At 47.2% G+C, this 19,919-nt stretch overlaps 1 protein-coding gene across 3 annotated transcripts in view; it reads left to right on the forward strand.

The window, feature by feature from the left end:
- The window catches only part of Homer2 (homer scaffold protein 2), a 96,841-nt gene that overhangs the window by 69,139 nt on the left and 7,783 nt on the right, over positions 1-19,919 (forward strand). For 2 of the 3 annotated variants that reach the window (XM_085683061.2, XM_085683060.2), the window contains exons 4-8: positions 7,642-7,734; positions 12,125-12,264; positions 15,932-16,088; positions 18,194-18,304; positions 19,201-19,281. In XM_085683061.2, the coding sequence (XP_085539187.1) occupies positions 7,642-7,734; positions 12,125-12,264; positions 15,932-16,088; positions 18,194-18,304; positions 19,201-19,281 (582 nt within the window). The remainder of the gene's footprint in view (positions 1-7,641; positions 7,735-12,124; positions 12,265-15,931; positions 16,089-18,193; positions 18,305-19,200; positions 19,282-19,919) is intronic. The other variant, XM_048435288.3, reaches the window with a different exon arrangement.

The raw sequence follows: 19,919 nt of genomic DNA on the forward strand, positions 1-19,919 counted from the left end.
AGAAAACATCCCTGAAAAGGAATCAAAAGGAAAGCTCCAAACAGAAGTAGGACAAAGAGTGAAAGTTCAGTTCTTCCTTCCCTGGAGAATTGAGAAGACCTTGATCCATGCTACTTCCCGTTCTTCCCAGACAAAGAGAATGTCCTGTTATTAAGGAGGCGTGTCCCGTCCTCCTGAGTCACCCAGGGCTCTGGCAGTAGTCTCATCTCTGCTCTGACTGTGGACTGCCATCATCACAGAGATTTCTGAAGCCAGCTCTCAAATATGTCCTTTGTCCAACATATTTCCAATCAGCGTTTCCTTTCTCTTTGAAGGCGACGATTAACCACACACTGATAAATTGCCACAAATAGAGGCTAGCAGCCGCGACAAGCGGCAATTAGCTCGCCCGGAGGGAACCTGGGCCCGAGGGGTTCCTGAGGCTCATATGCTGGAAGACAGCTGTGACTCAATATTCCCGCCTTCTCTGCGCAGCCGCCCACAGACCTGCAGGGGGATCAGTAATCAGAAGTTGTGGGCTGGACAAAGAAACACCAGTGTGGACATTTTCACTTAGAAACGCTTTCTGTGAACTTTTCTCTCCAACCCCCAGAAAGAAAATAGATACCTTGTTCTTAGCTTTCATTTAGAAAGTGCACTCAGCAGCCACAGCCCAGGAAGTATCACGCGGAAACTTTCGGCTCTATAGACAGGCTTTCCAAAAATAATAAAAGCTGTACATTCCTGAAATGGAATTGGGATCCGTGTGTCCCCTGGAGAAGTCATGATACTTCAGCCTACTGAGGACTGTTGGGATGGAGCATGCTAAGAAGAAGTCGTGGAACAAGACAAAGGAGGTGGACCAGGGAGAAGAATCGTTAGCATCTAGTCTCTCTGGTGGACCTCACGTGCCCACCATTCTGACTTTGCTTCCTTCTCATTCATTGCAGACAGAGGAAATGTGTTCTTTTGGTAGGGCGAATGGCCCAGAATAGAGTCCGCCCTGCTCTATGGCGGACGCATCTCAATCCACACGCCTATGTGGCCTTTGCCTTCAGCTTTAATACTTTAATCTGGGTGTAGTGATTACCTTCATTGCTAACTCGACACAATGGATTACCTTCATTGCTAACTCAACACAATGGAGAATCACCTGAGGGGGTCTCCATGAGGGATCATCTGTTTTAGGTTGACTTGTGGGTGTGTCTATAGGGGACTGTCTTAATTACTCTGTCCACCGTGGGCAGCACCATTCCCTAGGCAGGGGGGTGCTACACAGTGTGAGAGTGGGGGAAACTGAGCTAAGCACAAGCTCCTGATGCTGGCTTCCCCACCGTGATAGGATATAACATGAGACTGTGAGTCAAAATAAACCTTTTCTCCCATAAGTGGCTCCCCCCCCCCCCGCCAGAGTATTTTAACCTCATCAACAAAAATTAAACTAAGGCAGGGGCCCAATGAGTTGTCTTGGTTGCTACGGGCATCTGCCACCAAGTCTAATGACCTGAATTCAACCCCTAGGACCCATATGGTGATGGGAGAGAAACAGCTCCTGCAAAGCTGTCCTCCGACCTCCACATGCTTGTCATGGTGTATGTGTATACACAATACAAAAATGTGATGCAGATTTTAAATAAAAATAATCTATAACCCACATGCCCCCCCCCCCGGCATTCCCTTTATTAATTGAGTATAATCATAAGAGGGTCACCCAGCCTCCTGTCTCCCAGTTGTCTGATTTAAAGGTCAATTTTCTACCTGGGGGCCATTCTTCTGATATGTTTTAGAGTACTTTTGGCTGCAAGTAACCGAAGAGATTAGGATTATTATGTAAAGTGAAGTCCTAAGGCACTCTGTTGCTCACACCATGTGGTGACTTGAGTAAGAATGGCCCCCATAGGCTCATCTGTTTGATTGCATAGTCATCAGAGAGTAGCATTATTGGAGAAGGATTGGGAGGCGTGGCTTTATTGGAGGAAGTGTGTCACTGGTGGTGGGCTTTGAGGTTTCAAGCTCACACCAAGCCTAGCATATTTCTCTCTCTCTCTTTCTCTCTCTCTCTCTCTCTCTCTGCCTATGGATCATGATGTAACTCTCAGCTACTACTCCAGCATCATGCATGCTGCCATGCTCCCCACCATGATGATAATGTACTAACCCTCTGAAACTGTAAGCAAGTCCCCATTTAAATGCATTCTTTTTAAGTGTTACCTTAGTCCTGGTGTCTCTTCATAGCAATATGACAGTGACTAAAACAATGTATGTATATATGTATGTACATATATATGTATGTGCATGCATGTATGTACATGTGTATGGCTGTATGTGCATGTATGTATATGCACGTATGTATGTATTTTTGAGACAGGTTTCACTCTGTAGCCTGGACTGGCCTCAGATTTGTCACCCTCGTGCCTCTGCCTTCTGAATGCGAGGATCATAGGTGTTTTCACCACACCTTCCTACCGTGCAGAGGAGAGCTCTGCTGGAGGCACGAATGGAAGCGTCACCAGTTAGGAAGCTGTAGTGCACACCCAGGTCACAGATGGCAGTGGCCTGGACCAGAAAAACAGTGGCAGTGTCCAAACGGATCCAGTTCAGGATATATTGTGAAGGAGGACCCAAGGAGGTGACTGAGAAGTGATGGAGACACCCTGGCTCCAGGCTGTGGGGCCGGAGAGTTTGCTGCCTTTTGTTTTGTTTGTTTTATACCTTGTCAGTCTTTCTTCTCAAGCTGCGTTCACCACATCTGCATTCATGGAGAAAGCAGAGAGTGGTACCCAACACTCCCTGAGAAACACTGGGACAGGCGTCGTCTTTGGCTCCCTTGTCAGCCCTGGGTCCTCAACCCACCACACCAAAATAAATAAACAATAAAGTAGGTGGCCATGAGCAGCCTAGACTGCTCTTGCTCCTCACTGTTCCAGGCAACTGTGAGATTCTGTTAAGCTGATAAAAAAAGAATTTTTAGTGGGCAGGCAATAGGGTTCAGGTCTTCCAGAGCAACCCCACCTGCACCCCAAAGCAGAGGCACATACGATCAAGCAGTAACAGTCTCATTTTCATAAATTATGGTAATTTTGATTAAAATTATTACAACTTGAGAAAATGACCTCAGAATTTTAAAAAATGTATTTGGCAGTATATTTCAGAAAACTCTGTTTTGATCTCCTTCGATCCATGAATAGGTGTAAGGAAATATTGTTGGCAGGATGCAGCTGCTACGGGGGATTTCTTGCAGGATCAGAGAAAGAGACAGACAGACAAACTAAAAAATCCAACAAAAGGGAACTGGTGACCTGGACATGGTGATGTATTGTCTGGAATCCCAGCAGTCAGGAGGGAGAGGCAGACAGATCTCAGTGAGTTCCTGGCCAGCCAGAGCTACCCAGCGAGACCCTGTATAAAAAAAAAAAAAAAAAAGAAAAAAAAAGGAAATTGATTAAATAGTCCAGTGTATCTTTCAAGAAAAATATTGTACAAACATTAAGATCATTTAGTAGAAGATCATATAAATGATTGAAGGCCATATTATTAATTTCAAAAGTGATTGTAAGTGAGATACACAATATCATTTCATTTTTAGAAGATGAATACATATATAAAGCTTACGTGCTTGGTGCTCATGTCTGATGAGACCACAGGTTCTAGAAACATCTTCTGGGGCTACTGATGACTCAGCAGGTGTAAGGACACTTGCCGCACATCCCGAGTTCAATCCCCAGAACCCACATAAAAGTGGACGGCAAGAACTGACTGCAGAAACCATCCTGTCCTGCGCATGCACACATAGGTGCAAAAAACTAAAACAGCATTTTCCCAGGCTTACGAGTGTGTGTGCTTTGTAGTATAATCAAGGAGAAATACTAGAAATATTAGACCCGGAGGCGGTCTCTGCCAACGATAACTTTTCGGGAACTTCCGAGCCTGCCTCTGCTCTCCTGGCAGTCCGAGGCTGTGAAGGGATCGCTCTCCCACCAGCCCCGCAGGCCTTGGATCATTTCCAGTTTTTCATTATTGTAGATAATGCTAGGATAATGATCATTATATCCAAGGCCCCTTTTCTCATATTCTCAATTACCTTCTCTGCAGTTTCCCAGAAGCGATATCTCCACGTCAGTAGGTATGAATGTTTTTGTCACTTACAATATGTGCTTCCAAACTGCTTCTCAGTGGGGCTGTACCAAAACATGCTACCAGAAGGATCTTGCCAGCACCCGGGTTTATGATTGTATTTAGTGCGTGCTAATTTCACAGACAAAGAACAGCACCTCATTATTTTGCTTCAAATTTCCAGCCAGGCCGAGCAGCCCTCCTCAGAGGTTGTTTATTTACTGTATGCTTTTTTCGTCAGGAATTTTACTGTTCATCTATTGGTGTTTTTAATCTTTTCCTTTTCATCTTGTACAAACTCTGTGAAAAAATAATGGTTTTTTGTTTTGTTTTTTGTTTTTTTCCTGTTGTCCTGTCCTGGGCTGTTGTTTCCCTTCTGAGTTAGGGGTTTTGCTTTTAGTTTTGTTTGTTTGTTTGGTTTTGTTGTTGTTTTTATTTCTCCATTCAAAGGCTTTGAACTGTTATATAGTCAAGCCTGCCCGTCTGTGATTTTTCTTCCCTGGCCTCCAAGTTTAGAAAATTTCCCTCCTAGCCCTCAAGCAGCAGTCTGATAAATGCTTAATTCTGTTTGCACCCCGGCCTGGTGTTTTAAGGTTGGTCTTTCTCATGGTAGCCTTTTAGCTCTGCAGGGGCTCAGCACACTTCCCCCCCCTTACCAAGCAGAATTATCTTGCCGTTAATGTATGTTCCCCTCCTGCTGTAAGCTCATTCTTGTTCCGTTGATAGAGGCCTGTTCACGTGTCTGGTTCCACTTCATCTTGTATCAACTGATAACGTGTAGATCTGTTTGTTCTGTTTTGTTTTTTGTTACTGTTTGGGGGATTTATTTATTTATTTATTTTTGAGATAAGGTCTCGCTTTATAGTCCAGGCTGTTTTAGAACTCATTGTGTATGCAAGACTGAGTGGCTTTGAACTCTCAGTAATCCTCCTGCCTCAGCCTCTCAAGTACTGAGTACTTGAGCTACCATGCTCAGCTTACTGTATATCTGAGCATGTGGTATATTTTAAGTGAGAGTTTAAAAATGTATCTGCTAGGACTTCTCTTGTTTGTAAATATGTACTTTTACAATTTATTTATTTTAATTTTATGTGTATGAGTGTTTTGCCTGAGTGTACGTATGAGCACCATCTGCATCTGCATGCAGTACCTGCAGAGGCCAGAAGAGGGCATCAGAACCCCTGACACTGATAATAGAAATGGGTGTGAGCTGCCACGTGGGTGCTAGGAACCCAACCCTGCCCTGCGTGAGATCAACAAGTACTCTGGATAGCTGTAAGCCATCTATCTCTCTAGCCCCAATCTCCTCTTTTATTACTTTAAAACTTTTTTCTCCTGAAATTTCGTTCTTAGTTTGTCTCTGTTGAATGTAAGCAGAATCCTTTACAAACTTAGAGTTCCTTTGTGCAGAGGGACCAAGTCTTTGACATGACTGTTTCCTTTCTCAGTAGGCAAGAGCTCCTTCAGGAATAAACCCACATGTACCTGGGGCTGGGAGGGGGCGAAGGGGCAGTTTACCAGAAGGAGAAGCAGGGCCCCTCCATGCCAGGGATTCCCCAAAGAAGGAGTCGTGGTCTCCATACCCAATGAGTCTCCTTTGTTTTAAGCAACATGTAAAGTGACTTTTCCTTTGACAGCTCTGGATTGGTCAAGACATGGTGGAGCCCCATGTCTGTAGCTTCGTTAGTAGCCCTGCAGGGGGTGCAGGTTCTAACAGGAAGGGTGCTCTTTTCTGCTGGGGGTGGGGTCAGGCTCTGGGCTTGCCAGCACCCACTGTCTGTCGGGGTTCCCAGTGCTGCTCAGAGAAGGGAGCTTGTGCTCACCCCAAATGAAATGTCAGGGTCGTGTAGCTTGCTGGCTTTTATTATTTCCCGGTGTTGGCATTTTTGCCCTCCCCTGGTTTATAATACCAGCGTTGCCTATTAAGCCATTCTTAGTGCTAACAGCATACTGCTAACGGAACTCAGTCCTCTCGCCACTGCGCTAACAGCGTACTGCTAATGGAACTCAGTCCTCTCGCCACTGCGCTAACAGCGTACTGCTAAAGGAACTCAGTCCTCTCGCCACTGCGCTAACAGCGTACTGCTAATGGAACTCAGTCCTCTCGCCACTGCGCTAACAGCGTACTGCTAACGGAACTCAGTCCTCTTGCCAGTCAGTGACTATGAACCAGCAACCGACAGGATTTTCCTGTGACTTTAGGATTTTTAAAAAGAATCTTTAAATGTTTCCTTTAAATTATGTGTCTATGTGTATCTGAGTGTGGATTTGTGCCCTGAGTGCAGTGCACAGAGACCCCAGAAGAGGGTGTTGGGTCCCCTGGGGCTGGAGTTCCAGGTGGGTGTGAGCCACCTGACATGGGCGTTAGGAACCAAACTCACGTCCTCTACAAATAAGTGCTCTTAACTGCTGAGCCATCTCTATAGCCCCGACTTTAGGACTTTTAAATTATGGAAATATTAGAACATTTTTCAAAATAGAGACAATATAATAAACACCACACTTATCACCTAGATTTCAATTTTCTTAGTATCAGTTCCTTCTCTTATTGCTGTAATCAAAGCAACCTAAAGCAGGCTTTCTTTTGGCTCCTGCTTTGAGGGTGCAGTCGGTCAGGGTAGGGAAAACAGGAAGTGGCTGCTGGTTCCTTTGCCTAGTACTCAGCCCCCACCGCCTTTATGTGTTCTGAGACCCAGCACACAGGATGGATTCTACATTCAGGGTGTGTCTTCCCACCTCAGTCAAACCTCTGTGACTTACATACAGAGAGGTGTGTCTCCTAGGTGGCTGCCAAGGGAGTCAAGCAGACAGTGAAGGTTAACGGTCATGTTAGCATTTTGTCACATGTTGACCATCTTGCCGAAGGATTTAAAACCAAATTATGTGATAATTAAAGAACTAGTCATGGGCTATTTATTGCATTTCTCTATTTTGTACCTGAAACTACCCCCCCCCCCCGACATTTTTGGTGTCCGTTTTGTGGTGGTTGTTGTTGCTGCTTGTCAGGGTCTAATTATTTATACCAGGCTGTCCTAGACCTCTTTATATGACATGAACTGGCTTTGAGGTCTTAATTCTGTCGCCGCAGCCTCCCATGTTCTGGGGGTGCAGGTATGCGCCACCAAACCCAGCCTCTCTTTCCTTTCTCTTGGCTTTAATTTCCAAGTTCTTGAATTCCCTCCCGTGGCGTTTGTGGGTTTTCTCAAACTCTCAAAATAGAGCCTTCAGCACAGGCAGGCTCTATTTCTGTGTCGCCTTTGTATTAAGTGCCGTTAACCAGAGGATTTAAAATGTGTGCTTTCTCTCAGTTATTGCATCCAGTTAGCACCCATAACTTTGAAACTGCTCCCAGTGTGACTGTGACCAGTCGTGTGTATTGGAAGTGGGGGGGGGATTTCTTATCTGTTTCATTTTAATGACAGATAAAGATTTTCTGCCGTTTGTACAGAATTTATAGGCTTAAAATGGATACAGAATAATAAAGGTGGCTGTTGGGTATGGCTGGGAATAAGATTAAAGTCAGTCCTGATAGCTGTTCTGCATGTTCAGTTTGCAGAGAAGTTCCAGGAGGTGAAAGAAGCTGCCAGGCTAGCCAGAGACAAGTCCCAGGAGAAAATCGAGACCTCGAGTAATCATTCCCAAGTAAGTAATCTGTCCCTAAAATAAATATGGGGGGTGATGAGTAATTGAGATTCCTTCTTCCTTGTCACTCTTGGCAAGAGGTAGGTAATTTTAGCAGCAGGGCTAAAATCCAAAGGCATTTTTCAACGATTAGCCCGCTCTCAACAAGATGAGGCGACTTGGCGTTTATGAGGCTTTGGGGTTTCTCAGGCATAGTACTGGACTCTTGGCAGAGAGCTATTGATACAGTCAGAGCTGCCTGTCCACAGGCCGCGAAGCGCTTGTGCGGTGACTGTGTTTAAAGGTCAGGGTGTAGCGCGGTGGTAGAACACTTACTTAGCCTATTCCAGACCAGGCGTGTGCCCAGCATTGCAGCGGGGCAGGGGCGGGGCTTGGTTAGCGCACAGTGTCCATGTTAGGCCCATCCTGCTAGGTCAAGGGCAGTGTTGGGCTTTCTAGAATTCCAGCAACCTTGAGGACAGGCGGTGTGAGAGGTGAGGCAGTGTTTTCTGACTGTTGGGAAGTCCACAGAGGGATGTTCTTCAGGGCCGCACTAGAAGAACACTAGAGAAAACGCTCTCAGAGGGAGAGAGCTCCGAGCCTCTCCGAGCCTCTCCCTGTCTTAACAAAAGATAGGTGGGAGGGGCTTTTGCCCCTGCAAGCTGAAGTCTGAAGAGATCTGGCTGTGCCAGGATTTGATTAGTCTGTCTGCTTAAAAATGTGATGATAATGTCTATAAAGGACCCGTTTAACCTGAGAGTTAGAAAAGTACCAGCATGCCTGGTGTCTTTGTTGATGAGCGAAGGCTTGGCCGTCTTATAGGTAGGAGCAGGGGTGGTCGAGCCAGACAACCTGGATATCTGCCTTGCACACTTCCACATCGGGTGTGGAGATAAAGCCTGGAGATGCTGTGAGCGGGGAATCCATTTCATTAACTAGGTAGTCAGCAGACATCAGGGTTGTTATATAGCTAGTGATGTGGGGTTGGCGTGAGGATGATGTAAGAACTTACTGTGTCTCAGGGGGCTGTGGGGTGGGGTGGCGGGGGTAGTGGTTTGACCTGGGTAGCTGTGGTACGGTGAGAAGTATTGGCAGGAGGGGACAGCTCTCAGGAAGGAGCCAGGAAGACCAGGCACACTGAAGTAGTCATGCTTAACTCCGACCTGGCCATGAGCCAAACAGAATCGTCAGGGCCTAGGAAGTAAGGTCAGGAGCGAGAGTCCTGATGGGAGAACCCAGCAATCCCTCAGAGAGAGAGAGAGGCCACCATGGCACAGGCTTGTGGCAGACTTGGTGGCTGGGGTGATCCACCCGGGGAAGGCCTAGGCCTGTCTTGAGGTACATGCTCATTCTGTGTCCTGGGCTTGCCATAGTAAAAGACACTCCAGGTGGGTTTATGGGACAGAATCTATGCCAGGCCTCAGATGGACAGGAACTTTCCTGGACCTTTCTTAATAGTCCTTAGTCCAAGTGACAACCTGATTCAGTGGAGTATATTGAGTAATCACCCAGGGTAAGTTCTTGAAATGGAAATGTGGGTAAAAACTGTAGACATTTTATCTCTCTCTCTCTCTCTCTCTCTCTCTCTTTAAATTTAGTGTTTAATCATGTGCGTATGTGTATCTGTAGGTCACGTGTTGGGGAGTGGCCGAGGAGAGCAGTGGTATCAGGTCCCCTGGAACCGGGTGTTTGCGGGCTGTTAGAAATCCCCTGATACACATGCTGGCAATTGCCCTGGGGTCCTCTGGAAGTCTAATGTGTATCTTGACCACCGAGCCATCTCTCCATCCCCTACGCCCCATGCATATTTAAAGCTACCGAGATGGTTCCTGGTATAGAGAATTCTAACACACTGTCTTTTCCTGAATACGACATTTTATAGTGATATCTTTAAATTTAAATATCTGAATTTATCTGAAAGATTTTGCTTTAAGATTATCTTGTTGAATAAGTGTGCCTCATAAGATATTAAGTAGAAATTAAGCCTTAGCTTTATCCGTCCTCGCTGATGCGTCGGTGTCTGTTTTCCTTTGAACAGTCAGCCACTGATCTTCCTGAATCTTTCCCATGAATGAACACTTTAACCACGTTTTTCAAATAGTTGAAAATTGTTATGCAGTCAGATTACAAAGACTCTTACAGGTTTTATGCATGTGTAAGAGCAAAAGAGATACAGCATAGCTTGCTATGGAGAAAGCAATGAAGCCGGCCCGCTCTCAGGTTAGGGAGTTTAGTTACAGTTTAGAGCAGAATGCTCGCCCGAGGAACACAAGGCCCTGAGTTCCCACCCCTCACCAGAGAACAAGCCCACACCCATGTGCTGTGTCACCATGGCAGGATAGGTCGGTAGTATTTGAAAATATGTGTTTTTAGTATACCTTTCTAATACATTTTTTGTTACTCCTTTTAACCGTTGACGAAAATACTTTGTAAGCCACGAGCGTTTCCTCCTGGCTTCCAGTATTTCCTTTCAAAACTGCTTTACTGCCCGAGTAATATTCCAGTTTGTATCGTGACGCATTCCTGTCGCCTCTTACAATCTGGGGCAGCTAGCTGTTCTTCTTTTCCTTCTCATTAACATATATACCATGGCTGTAAGCATCCCTGCCCATCTGTGAGCATTGGATCATTCTCTGCAGGATAAATTTCGGAGATGGAAACATGGCTTGAGGGGTCTTCTCTTTAGCCTACAGCGATGATCAGTTCCAACTCCCACCAGCAGTGACTAAGACTTTCCCGACCCACACCTCACTAAGAAGACTTGTTGATTTGACAAGTTGTATACTATTAAATATGTAATGCAATATTTTATTAATTCTTTGAGAATTTCATACAATAGAATTTGATTATATTCACCCCCAACTCCTCCCGTATTCACCCCCATCTCCCCTCCTAACTTCTGACCTTTCTCTCTCCCTTCTTCCCTTCCACCCTCCCTTCCTTCTTTCCTTTATTTCTTTCTATAACCTACAAAGTCCAGTTAGTGTTGCCCTTACACTTTCAGATATAAGACTGTCCACTGGAGCATGGCTGACCTACCAGGAACCACACCCTTAAAGAAAACTCAATATCCCGCCTCCACAAGACACCACCTGTCAGCAGCTCCTTAGTTAGGAATAGGGGCCCTGAGCCCCACCCTCCACGCCAGACTGTTGACTGGCTTGATCATATGCAAACCTTGGTCAGACAGCCACAGCTGCTGATTTTAGATATTTTTTAATATCTGTGAAGACTTTGGATGTAAATTGAATGATGAACCTCAATGACCAGTTGTTTTGTTATGGCCCCTACTTCTGTTCCCTGCCTGTCCCATGTTTTAAAGGAAATCCAAGATATCTGAATACATCCAAAAATATCTCAGTATATAATTCTAAAAATTGAGGAGTCTTGGGCCAGCGAGATAGCCCAGCGGGTAAGAGCATTTGCCATACAAGCCTGGTGAACTGAATGACGTCACTTGAGTCCAAGGCGCCTGCAGCTGAAGAGAATGGGCTCCTGAAAGTTGTGCTCTGACTCCACACACGTATTTGCATGTGCGCGCTTGTGTGCGTTTGCGTGTGCGCACACCCCACACGCATGTATATAAAATCTTAATTTTAATTTAAAAAACGACTCAACAAAGGATATTTAAATTTCACTTCCAATGCCTACTGCGTATATTCTCCCTGGGGTTTCATTTGCATTTTAATTTTGTTTGTGATTTCTGCTTTGTAATGCAGAAATTTAAGTTAGTCAGATTTATACATTATTCCCTTCATGCTGCCTTTGTGCCTACTGGAGGCGAAGATCTAAGATCTTATTCAAGACTGGATGAAGTTTTTCCTCCTGGTGGCTTGGTTTATTACAAAAAGACACTTCAGGATATTCATAAGAATGCTAAACAGTATTGAAGTCAGCAAACACCGTATCTGATTCCTGTGTTTTTAATAAATGTGTTGATCTAGCTCTCCGTAGCCAGGGTCTGTACATTGTCTCTGTTTCTGATACTTTCTGTAGCCTCAAGGATTTGCTACTCCTGGGGTTCCTTACTGTATGTAGCAATCCCTTTGACAGTAACTTTGACAGTAACTTCTGTCCTGGGGCCTTTAAGGAGATCGGACATTCAAGCTTGGCAGAGCTTGAACACAGGAAATGGGAACATAAAGTTTGAATTAAAAATCTGTGCATGGTGGCCCCAGGTCTCATCTCATCAGTAAATTGCAGGCTTTATGAACTTCCTGTGGCATGTTCAGGGCCTTTGGGACCTGGGATTGGTTGTCTTGGTCAGCCTTTTTGCTGATTAGTCTATACTGCATTCTGGTTCAATGAATCGGTTTGTCCAGACTCATAAACACATATTTTCTCGTTATACCTAATTTGCTGCCAATATAAGGACAAGCAGTAACATGTGAAGATAATTCACTTTGGCCAGGAATCTGGGTGTGAAACCCCGTCTTCCACTCAGGCATCCAGTGTCAACGGAACGGACGATGAAAAGGCCTCACATGCCAGCCCCGCCGACACACACCTCAAGTCTGAGAATGACAAGCTGAAGATCGCGTTGACACAGAGGTGAGGCTGCTTCCCGACCCACACCCCCTTTTCTTTGTGCTCTGTATTTCTTGGAGGCCTTTCCCACTGGGCAGGGTTTCGGGAGCTGGAAGAGAAGATTGTCCGGCTCCGTGCCTCACATTTTACCTCCTGGTCGGAGGACGAAGACCAGTTGACGTCACTAACCAGTGGCAGTCAGTGTGTATGAGTGTGTTAGTGTGAGCCAGTGTGTGTGGAGGATATAGTTATGTGGGAATGCGTGCGAGAAAATCTGTGTTTTGTTTGTGAAGAGGAGCCTTTACCATTTATTCATCTTCGACAAGAAAGAGTTAAACACCCCAGAGAAGTCTATAAAACCCTAAGAAACGTCAGCTGTCTTTGAACAGCCCTCACCCACACTCTCAGGTGTGCCCTGTGCCTTTCTATTACCGCTGTGCTTCAGATCTAGGCGAAAATGCCTTCAGTTCTGCTTTAAAAAATTCTAAGACCATGAAAAATAATATGAGATCACACAAAATAAATAGTATTCCTAGGATAATATTTGGAAAAGAGATTTCCTTTATAAAATTAACTGGAGCCAGGCGGTGGTGGCACACACCTTTAATCCCAGCACTCAGGAGGCAGAGGCAGGTGGATCTCTATGAGTTTGAGGCCAGTTTGGTCTACAAGAGCTAGTTCCAGGACAGGCTCCAAAGCTACAGAGAGACCCTGTCTCAAAAATCCAAAATAAACAAATAAGTAACTGGAAAATGTTGGTGGGGAATGTCCAGGATGACACGGAGCACATGGTTATTGTTGTTTTGAAACAGGGTCTTAGCACAAGTAAGCCCTGACCTCACTCTGTAGCTCACGGTAGTCCTGGACCTCTGGTCTTCCTGCCTCGGCTTCGCCAGTGCTGGGATCATACACACCTCTCTCTTTAAAGTGATTTCTGAGGGTCACAGATGAAAAATTTAACACAAAAATATGTTGCTTATTGTCTTTAAAAATATTTATGGGGAAAAAAGAGAGGGGGGAAATGTATGGAGATGAGAAAGATGGTTCAGCATTAAGAGTACTTGCTGTTCTCACGGAGAAAATGAGTTCTGTTGCCAAAGCCCACGCTAGTGGCTCGTGATTGCCACTGCAGGGAAACTAGTAGTTTATTTGGCCTCTGAGAGCCCCAGCACACGTGTGACACACACACACACACACACACACACACACACACACAAATGAAACCACAGATCTTTACAAATATTTATCGTTAACACATCGTTCTACATATTTATCGCATACAGCGTGAATATAATGTGTTGGTAAAATCAGAGACAGCAGTCCCTTCACTTCAAACACAGGCGGCTTTCAGCCGAGAAGGGGTAAGAAGCCTGGGTTGTTCACAAGGTTTTGGTCTCTTCAAAGTGGTTCTGTCTGTTAGCACGATACCAAGAAGTCTTAGATGTCAGATGACAACACAGGCTGCAGATGACAACACAGGCTGCCTTTGTGTTTCCGGGTCTTCAGGGCTGGCTTGACACCTTCAGAATTACTCTGCTCACCTAGCTGAGGACTTTGGCAAGATGCCCTCAGTTTCCTCGTCGTGGCTAGGAGGACTCTCTACTCTCTCCAGACTTCCCATGTCAGAGGCAGATCACCTTCAGGCCCGTCCCGTCTAAATTTCCCCGCTGGACTGTTGAGGAAACTAGACGCAGTTAGTAAAGTGACTCCCTGCCCAAGGTCCCAGGACTGCCTTGTTTGCACTTACCTCTGCACACAGTCTCCGCAGCCCAGCTGGAGACCCCAAAAAGGCTGCCATTCATTGCTGTCGCGCAGCATCCTGGCCGCTGTTTGGAACTTAATTCCTGTGAGCTGACCTAGAAATTCCAGAAAGCACAGGAGACTTTTCAATACCATCTTCTGGTCTGGATGCTGCCTCTTTTCAGATGCTTCAAAGACAAAGCTGACCAGTCTCCTTTCTCGCCTATTTTTGGTTGTTTAAGTCACAGTGGGATATCCAGATGAAAATATTCCAACCCCAAAAATAAATGTTTTAAATCCAAGCTCAGTGCAAAGGAAGGTAAAGGGAAGCCATGAAGCCGTTCTCCTAAATCGCCACTTAGCTGACACTCGTCACCTCTAAAACTCATCAGATAAAAACATTTTGCTGGGATTTTTTTATTCAGTGTGTCACATTTAAAGCCGGAAGCATGCATTTCCCAATCACATCATAGATTCATGAGGAAAAAGGTAGAAAGATGAATATGGCTCAGGTATAGTATATTTATCTAAATTTTTTTCTTTCAGTCATTAGAAAATGGACATTTCTCTGCAGGGCAGAAATCCTCTTTATATGTGTGTGTGCATGTTCCTGTGTGTGCATTTTAGAGAGGGGGAGGAGGGAGGAAGGGAGAAAGAGAGAATGAGAGAGAGAGAGAGAGAGAGAGAGAGAGCGCACATGTATGTGAAGGCCAAAAGTCAACTTTGTATGTTGTTCCTGGGAGACAGAGACAAACGCCGAGCTACTGTGTCTGTAGAGAGCAAGACTGACTTTCTGTGTGTGTCTGTGTGTCTGTGTGTCTGGGGCATGTGCATGCATGTGGGTGGCGTGCACCTATGTGTACTTCCAGAAACCAGAAGGGGATGCTGACATTTTCCTCTGTCACTTCTCACCTTAGTTTTTGAGTCAAGGTTCCTCAATGAAACCCAAAGCTCACCATTCAGCTGGGCTGGCTCACCGTCCAGTTTCTGTGATCCGTCCATCTCTGCCCCTCAGAGCTGGCATTGCAGGCACATGTAGCCATCTATGCCAGCTTTTCCATGGGTGCTGGGGGTTTGAACTCTGGTCCTCTTGCTTTTACAGTCATTACTCTTATCCAGCCCCATTTTTGTTGTTCTGTTTTGTTTTAAGACAGGGTCTCCCTGTAGCTCTGGCTGTCCTGGAACTTGCTCTGTAGACCATGATAACCTCAAACTTGTAGCGATCCACCTGCCTCTGCCTCTCCAGTGCCAGGATTAAAGGTGTGCATCGCTATGCCTGGCTCCCGTTTTGTTTTGTTTGTTGTGTTTTTTTCTTGAGGTGGGCTCTCTCACCGAACCTAGGGGTCATCAGTCATCTAGGCTATACCTCCAGCAAGTCCCAGAGATCCTCCTGCCTCTGCCTCCCACCACGGGGCTTACAGAGGTGTGCACTGCTCCTGGCTTTTACATCATGCTATAAATCAGACTCAGCCCATGTGACAAGCCCTTTGTAGACAAAGTTGTCACGCCAACCATCAGCAGAACTTTCTATGACCTTGTTCTGTCAGGCTCTGCTCCATCACGTCAGGTCACACTCAGTGCAGGACTCTGAGACAGAAATGAAAGGGGAAAAAGGGTGTGGTGGCCAAGACAACCTGGAGCCTCATTGTTGGGAGGGTCTTCTCCGAGCACAGAAATCAAAGGTGAAACGGGAGGCTGTGTGTGCTCTTAAGGATGGAGCTATCCTGGCCCCTGTTCAGGGCAACTCTTTATGAAAATGGCTGGGTCAGGGGACATGTTCACACTAGAGAGACTCCAGTCCCCCTTGGCAGTTGGTGCTGACTGCGAGACAGGAGTCTGAGCTTCCCTTGGGGTGAGCGGAGGAATGGCAGTGTTCCCGTTCCCCAGCAAATGGCAGCGCAGGGTGACAGACGCGGCTCCTAATCTGTGCCGTCACCGGTCACCCCTACAGTGCTGCCAATGTGAAGAAGTGGGAGATTGAGCTGCAGACCCTGCGGGAGAGCAACGCCCGGCTGACCACAGCCCTGCAGGAGTCGGCGGCCAGCGTGGAGCAGTGGAAGAGGCAGTTCTCCATCTGTCGTGATGAGAATGACCGACTCCGCAGCAAGGTGGGCTTCAGCCGGGAGCAGGACCGGGGGCCTGGCCAGCCGCAGTGGGCAGCCGGAGATGGGACACTGAAGGCCCTTGGCCTCCCTCCTCTTTCGCCTCCCTCTCTCTCTGCCCTCACCCCACGGGCAGGAGAAGACATTTTTATCTCCTCCTTGAACATCTTCCTTTCTTAGTAGGACGTCAATGATGTCAATTATCGACTTTGAATTTTCGTTGCTAAGGAAGAGATAAGTGAACCAGACCCCCTCTCAAGGGTTCCCCCATATTCCTTCCAGGCTGGCCTTTGCTGTAGGTGAGCTTCCCTTAGTGACTCTGTGGCTTGGGCTCTCCAGTGGAGGAAAGGGAACCGAAGGATAAATGAGAAAATTGATCCAGAATGCTGAGGCGTACAGAAACTCTGCTCCCTCCAAACCATTATCTCCACAAATATAAATTTGAAAGCAAAAAGAGGAATCTGTGTTGAAAGAGGAGAAAGATGGGTGTCAACTGTGCAATGCTTTCTGTTGTCCCGCTTTGATGACTGAGGGTTTAAATTGGCTCGAAGTTTCCCTGTAACCAGCCCTATAGTCAGTCTCTGTTCTTCTGCGGCATTGATGCAGAAGTTTGGGGCACTCAGAGATGCCCTGTAGAGGCTCTCAGGTTTCTGTTTAGACTGTGCTAGGTATGAGCCCAGAGGGCTTCAGACAATGCTCCGGGTTTGCAGGGTTTGGGGGGACCTGTCCCTTGACCCTGATTGGCCGATGCAGAGCCACTGAGGTGGAGCCCCACATTGCCACCTTTGTTGAGTGCTAATTGCCCACAGAGCTGCCTCGTGTCCATGTTCCATGCCTGGGACGAGCTTGCTGACAGTCAGAGCGCTGGGCCGGTCGCTGAGTTTGTGTGTTCCTGTCTGAGCCTGAACTGATCTGCCTGCTGAAGGGATCGATTGCTTCTGTTGAAGCAGAGATGATTTTCTCACTCTGGTCATGACAGTCAGATGCAGTGCTGAGGTGTGGGGTAACGTCACCAGAGCCCAGAGGTGTGGGGTAACGTCACCAGAGCCCACAGGGGTGGGGTAACGTCACCAGAGCCCAGAGGTGTGGGGTAACATCACCAGAGTCCAGAGGTGTGGGGTAACATCACCAGAGCCCACAGGGGTGGGGTAACGTCACCAGAGCCCAGAGGTGTGGGGTAACGTCACCAGAGCCCACAGGGGTGGGGTAATGTCACCAGAGCCCAGGAGGGCGTGGGCCTCCCTAGCATGAGCTCTTTGGGTGCTGGATTCCAGGCTGGGGGTAGAAGCTGGGATCATCAGTGTCAGGGGGGCTGAGGGTTCAGGTCCTGAGGGCTGGTGCGGCCACTGCTGGGAAGAGGCCTCCTGTCAAAGGCTGGCATTGTCTGGGTGTAACAACGCAGGGTGTCTGCTGTGGATTGTATGTTGGCTCCGCTCCTGCCGTCCACTCCGCACACACATTCAGGTTTCTAAGAAACATTGAGCAACTGGTGATGGAGTCAGTATTGAGGGCTCTGTACGTCCCCTCTGTCTGGTTAACCCTTTAGCAGGGTCAGGCCCACGAGAAGATGCAGTCCTGGGGTGTTCTAGTTCGTCTTGAAGATGATACCCCCATACACTGCTCCCCAGGCAGGACCCTCTCAGTGGGTGGGGTCATCTTGATATGCGGTGATTGAGATGTCTTTGATTTCCTGTCCAGTAGCATTGCTAAATTCTGCTGCCCTCTTAAATCCTTGAGATGAAAACGCATAATTCCAAACGTGATTAAGGTGATGTCAAAGCCATTCTTGGGGAAAGCGGATCAGTTCAGGGGACCTCTGGCCTGTGACAGATCCACAAAGCGATCCTGAGTCTACTCCCATGTGATCATAAAGAAACCCAGAAGCCCAACACGTAGGCCGCGTTTCATGACTTACTGGACCTATTGGTCTTAAGTAACAAGTCTCAGGCAAGCAGGGCCAGACGGCCCAGGGGAACAGCATGGTACCTGTTTGTGGAAAATACGGAAGTGGGGTAGTCTATGCCTCATTTGAGACGAGAGCCCAAAAGAAGTCATGGCGAGCTCATGCTTGGCGACTGAACCAGCTCCCCCGCCCTGTCGTGTTCTTTAAGATCGAGCAGCTGGAAGAACAGTGCAGCGAGATAAACAGGGAGAAGGAGAAGAACACTGAGCTGAAGAGCAGGATCGAGAAGCTGGAGTCCGAGCTCCGGGAAAAGGAGACGGTGAGTTAGGAGCTCTGGGGGCCTTGGCGACCTCTGTGACCTCTGTTCAAAGTTACGACAGGTGACCTGGGACCGCTGGGACCACCTGGGCAGAGAGCCAGGACTCGCACCGTGGTTCAGCTTCTCTGGAGCCAAAGCCTCATGCTGCCCCTTGCTTGCAGCATTGTGCCTATGACTCTCTAGAGAGAATTGTGGGTGGCAGGTGTGGCTCCAAAAGTAGAGGGCTAGCCTAGCACTCATGAAGTCGTGGAGTTTGATCCCCAGTACCACGTAAACCCACCACGGTGACACTTGGTGATTACCAAGTTCGGTAATCCCAGAACTTGGGTGTAGAGGCAGGAAGATCAGAGTTCAACGGCCATCTTCAGTGAGGCCAGCCTGGGCTATCTGGGAAAGAAGAAAAGAGACAGGAGCCTTACCAAAAGCCCCACACGGTGTTAAAGATGACCCACCAGTAGAAGGGGCGTTCAGAGCCAGCCTCACACAATAGAACATCCATTCTCACGGTCATTTGTGTTCTGGGAGGCAGAAAGTTAAGCCCATGACACTAGAACATGGGCTAGTTAATGAAACCGCCCTAGGCCTCAGTTTTCCCCACAACGGAACAGCAATGTCTGTGGGTACAGATTTTATGCGATGATCCATCTAATGCACTAACCCTGAGAGTCATCGAGGCTTCAGAAGAGCGCCCCCCACCGTCGTTCATGTGAGCAAGACAGGCTCTGAGAACAGCACACACTAGTACACACACAGCTCAGCCATTTCCAAGAGTGTGTTCTTAATGTGTGTGTGTGCGTGTGTGTGTGTGCGTGTGTGTGTGTGTGTGTGCATGTGTGCGTGTGTGTGTGTGTGTGTGTGTGTGTGTGTCTTTTTAAAACTATCTCTCTCTCTCCCAGGAGTTGAAAGACCTCCGGAAACAGAGTGAGATCATACCTCAGCTCATGTCGGAGTGTGAATACGTCTCTGAGAAACTAGAGGTAAGGGGTGTGATTGTGTGACCCGGTCCCGAATGATTGGCATATCCATTATCTCCCCCCTCACCTCCAATTTTGCATCTAGGAGGGTCAAGGGTGGGTTTCTCCTTACAAAACAAAGTTAGTAATTATGTGTCATAAGCACCCCTGGGGGATGCCTCCCCAGAGTTAGGTTTTTGGTTTTCCCATTTACACAAAGGGTCTTGTGCACAACCAGAGTGTGGGTGACTGTTTTCTCACCCACAGAAAAATCCCTGCAGAACCACAGCTGATTAGGAAAGGGCAGATGTGTACAGGGTCAGGGACAAGGCCACCTTGGTCTCTCCCCACCTTGTGACTTTGGGTACTGACCTTCGACCTGCGTCAGCTTCCTGGTCTTTCTTCACCCCTAGGGGTCGCCTCACTTCAGTCGCTTTGATACACACATGGGACACTTTACTGACGTACACAACCCCAGGGCGGTGTCGATAACAAGTTTCTGGGCATGTGTTCAAGAAAGTCGTAGTTCATGCCCACAGGATAAAGCTCCTCTATGGTGTTAAGCGTCCTCCCTCACAAAGGACTGGAGGTCAGCTAGAAGCCAAGGAGTGCTCTGTGGAGCCAAGGAAGCAAGCCATGTCACTGTCCCGTGTGTTCTGGCT

Source organism: Myodes glareolus, chromosome 24 (genome assembly GCF_982192425.1).
Source record: "Myodes glareolus chromosome 24, mMyoGla1.1, whole genome shotgun sequence".
Classification (NCBI taxonomy): domain Eukaryota; kingdom Metazoa; phylum Chordata; class Mammalia; order Rodentia; family Cricetidae; genus Myodes; species Myodes glareolus.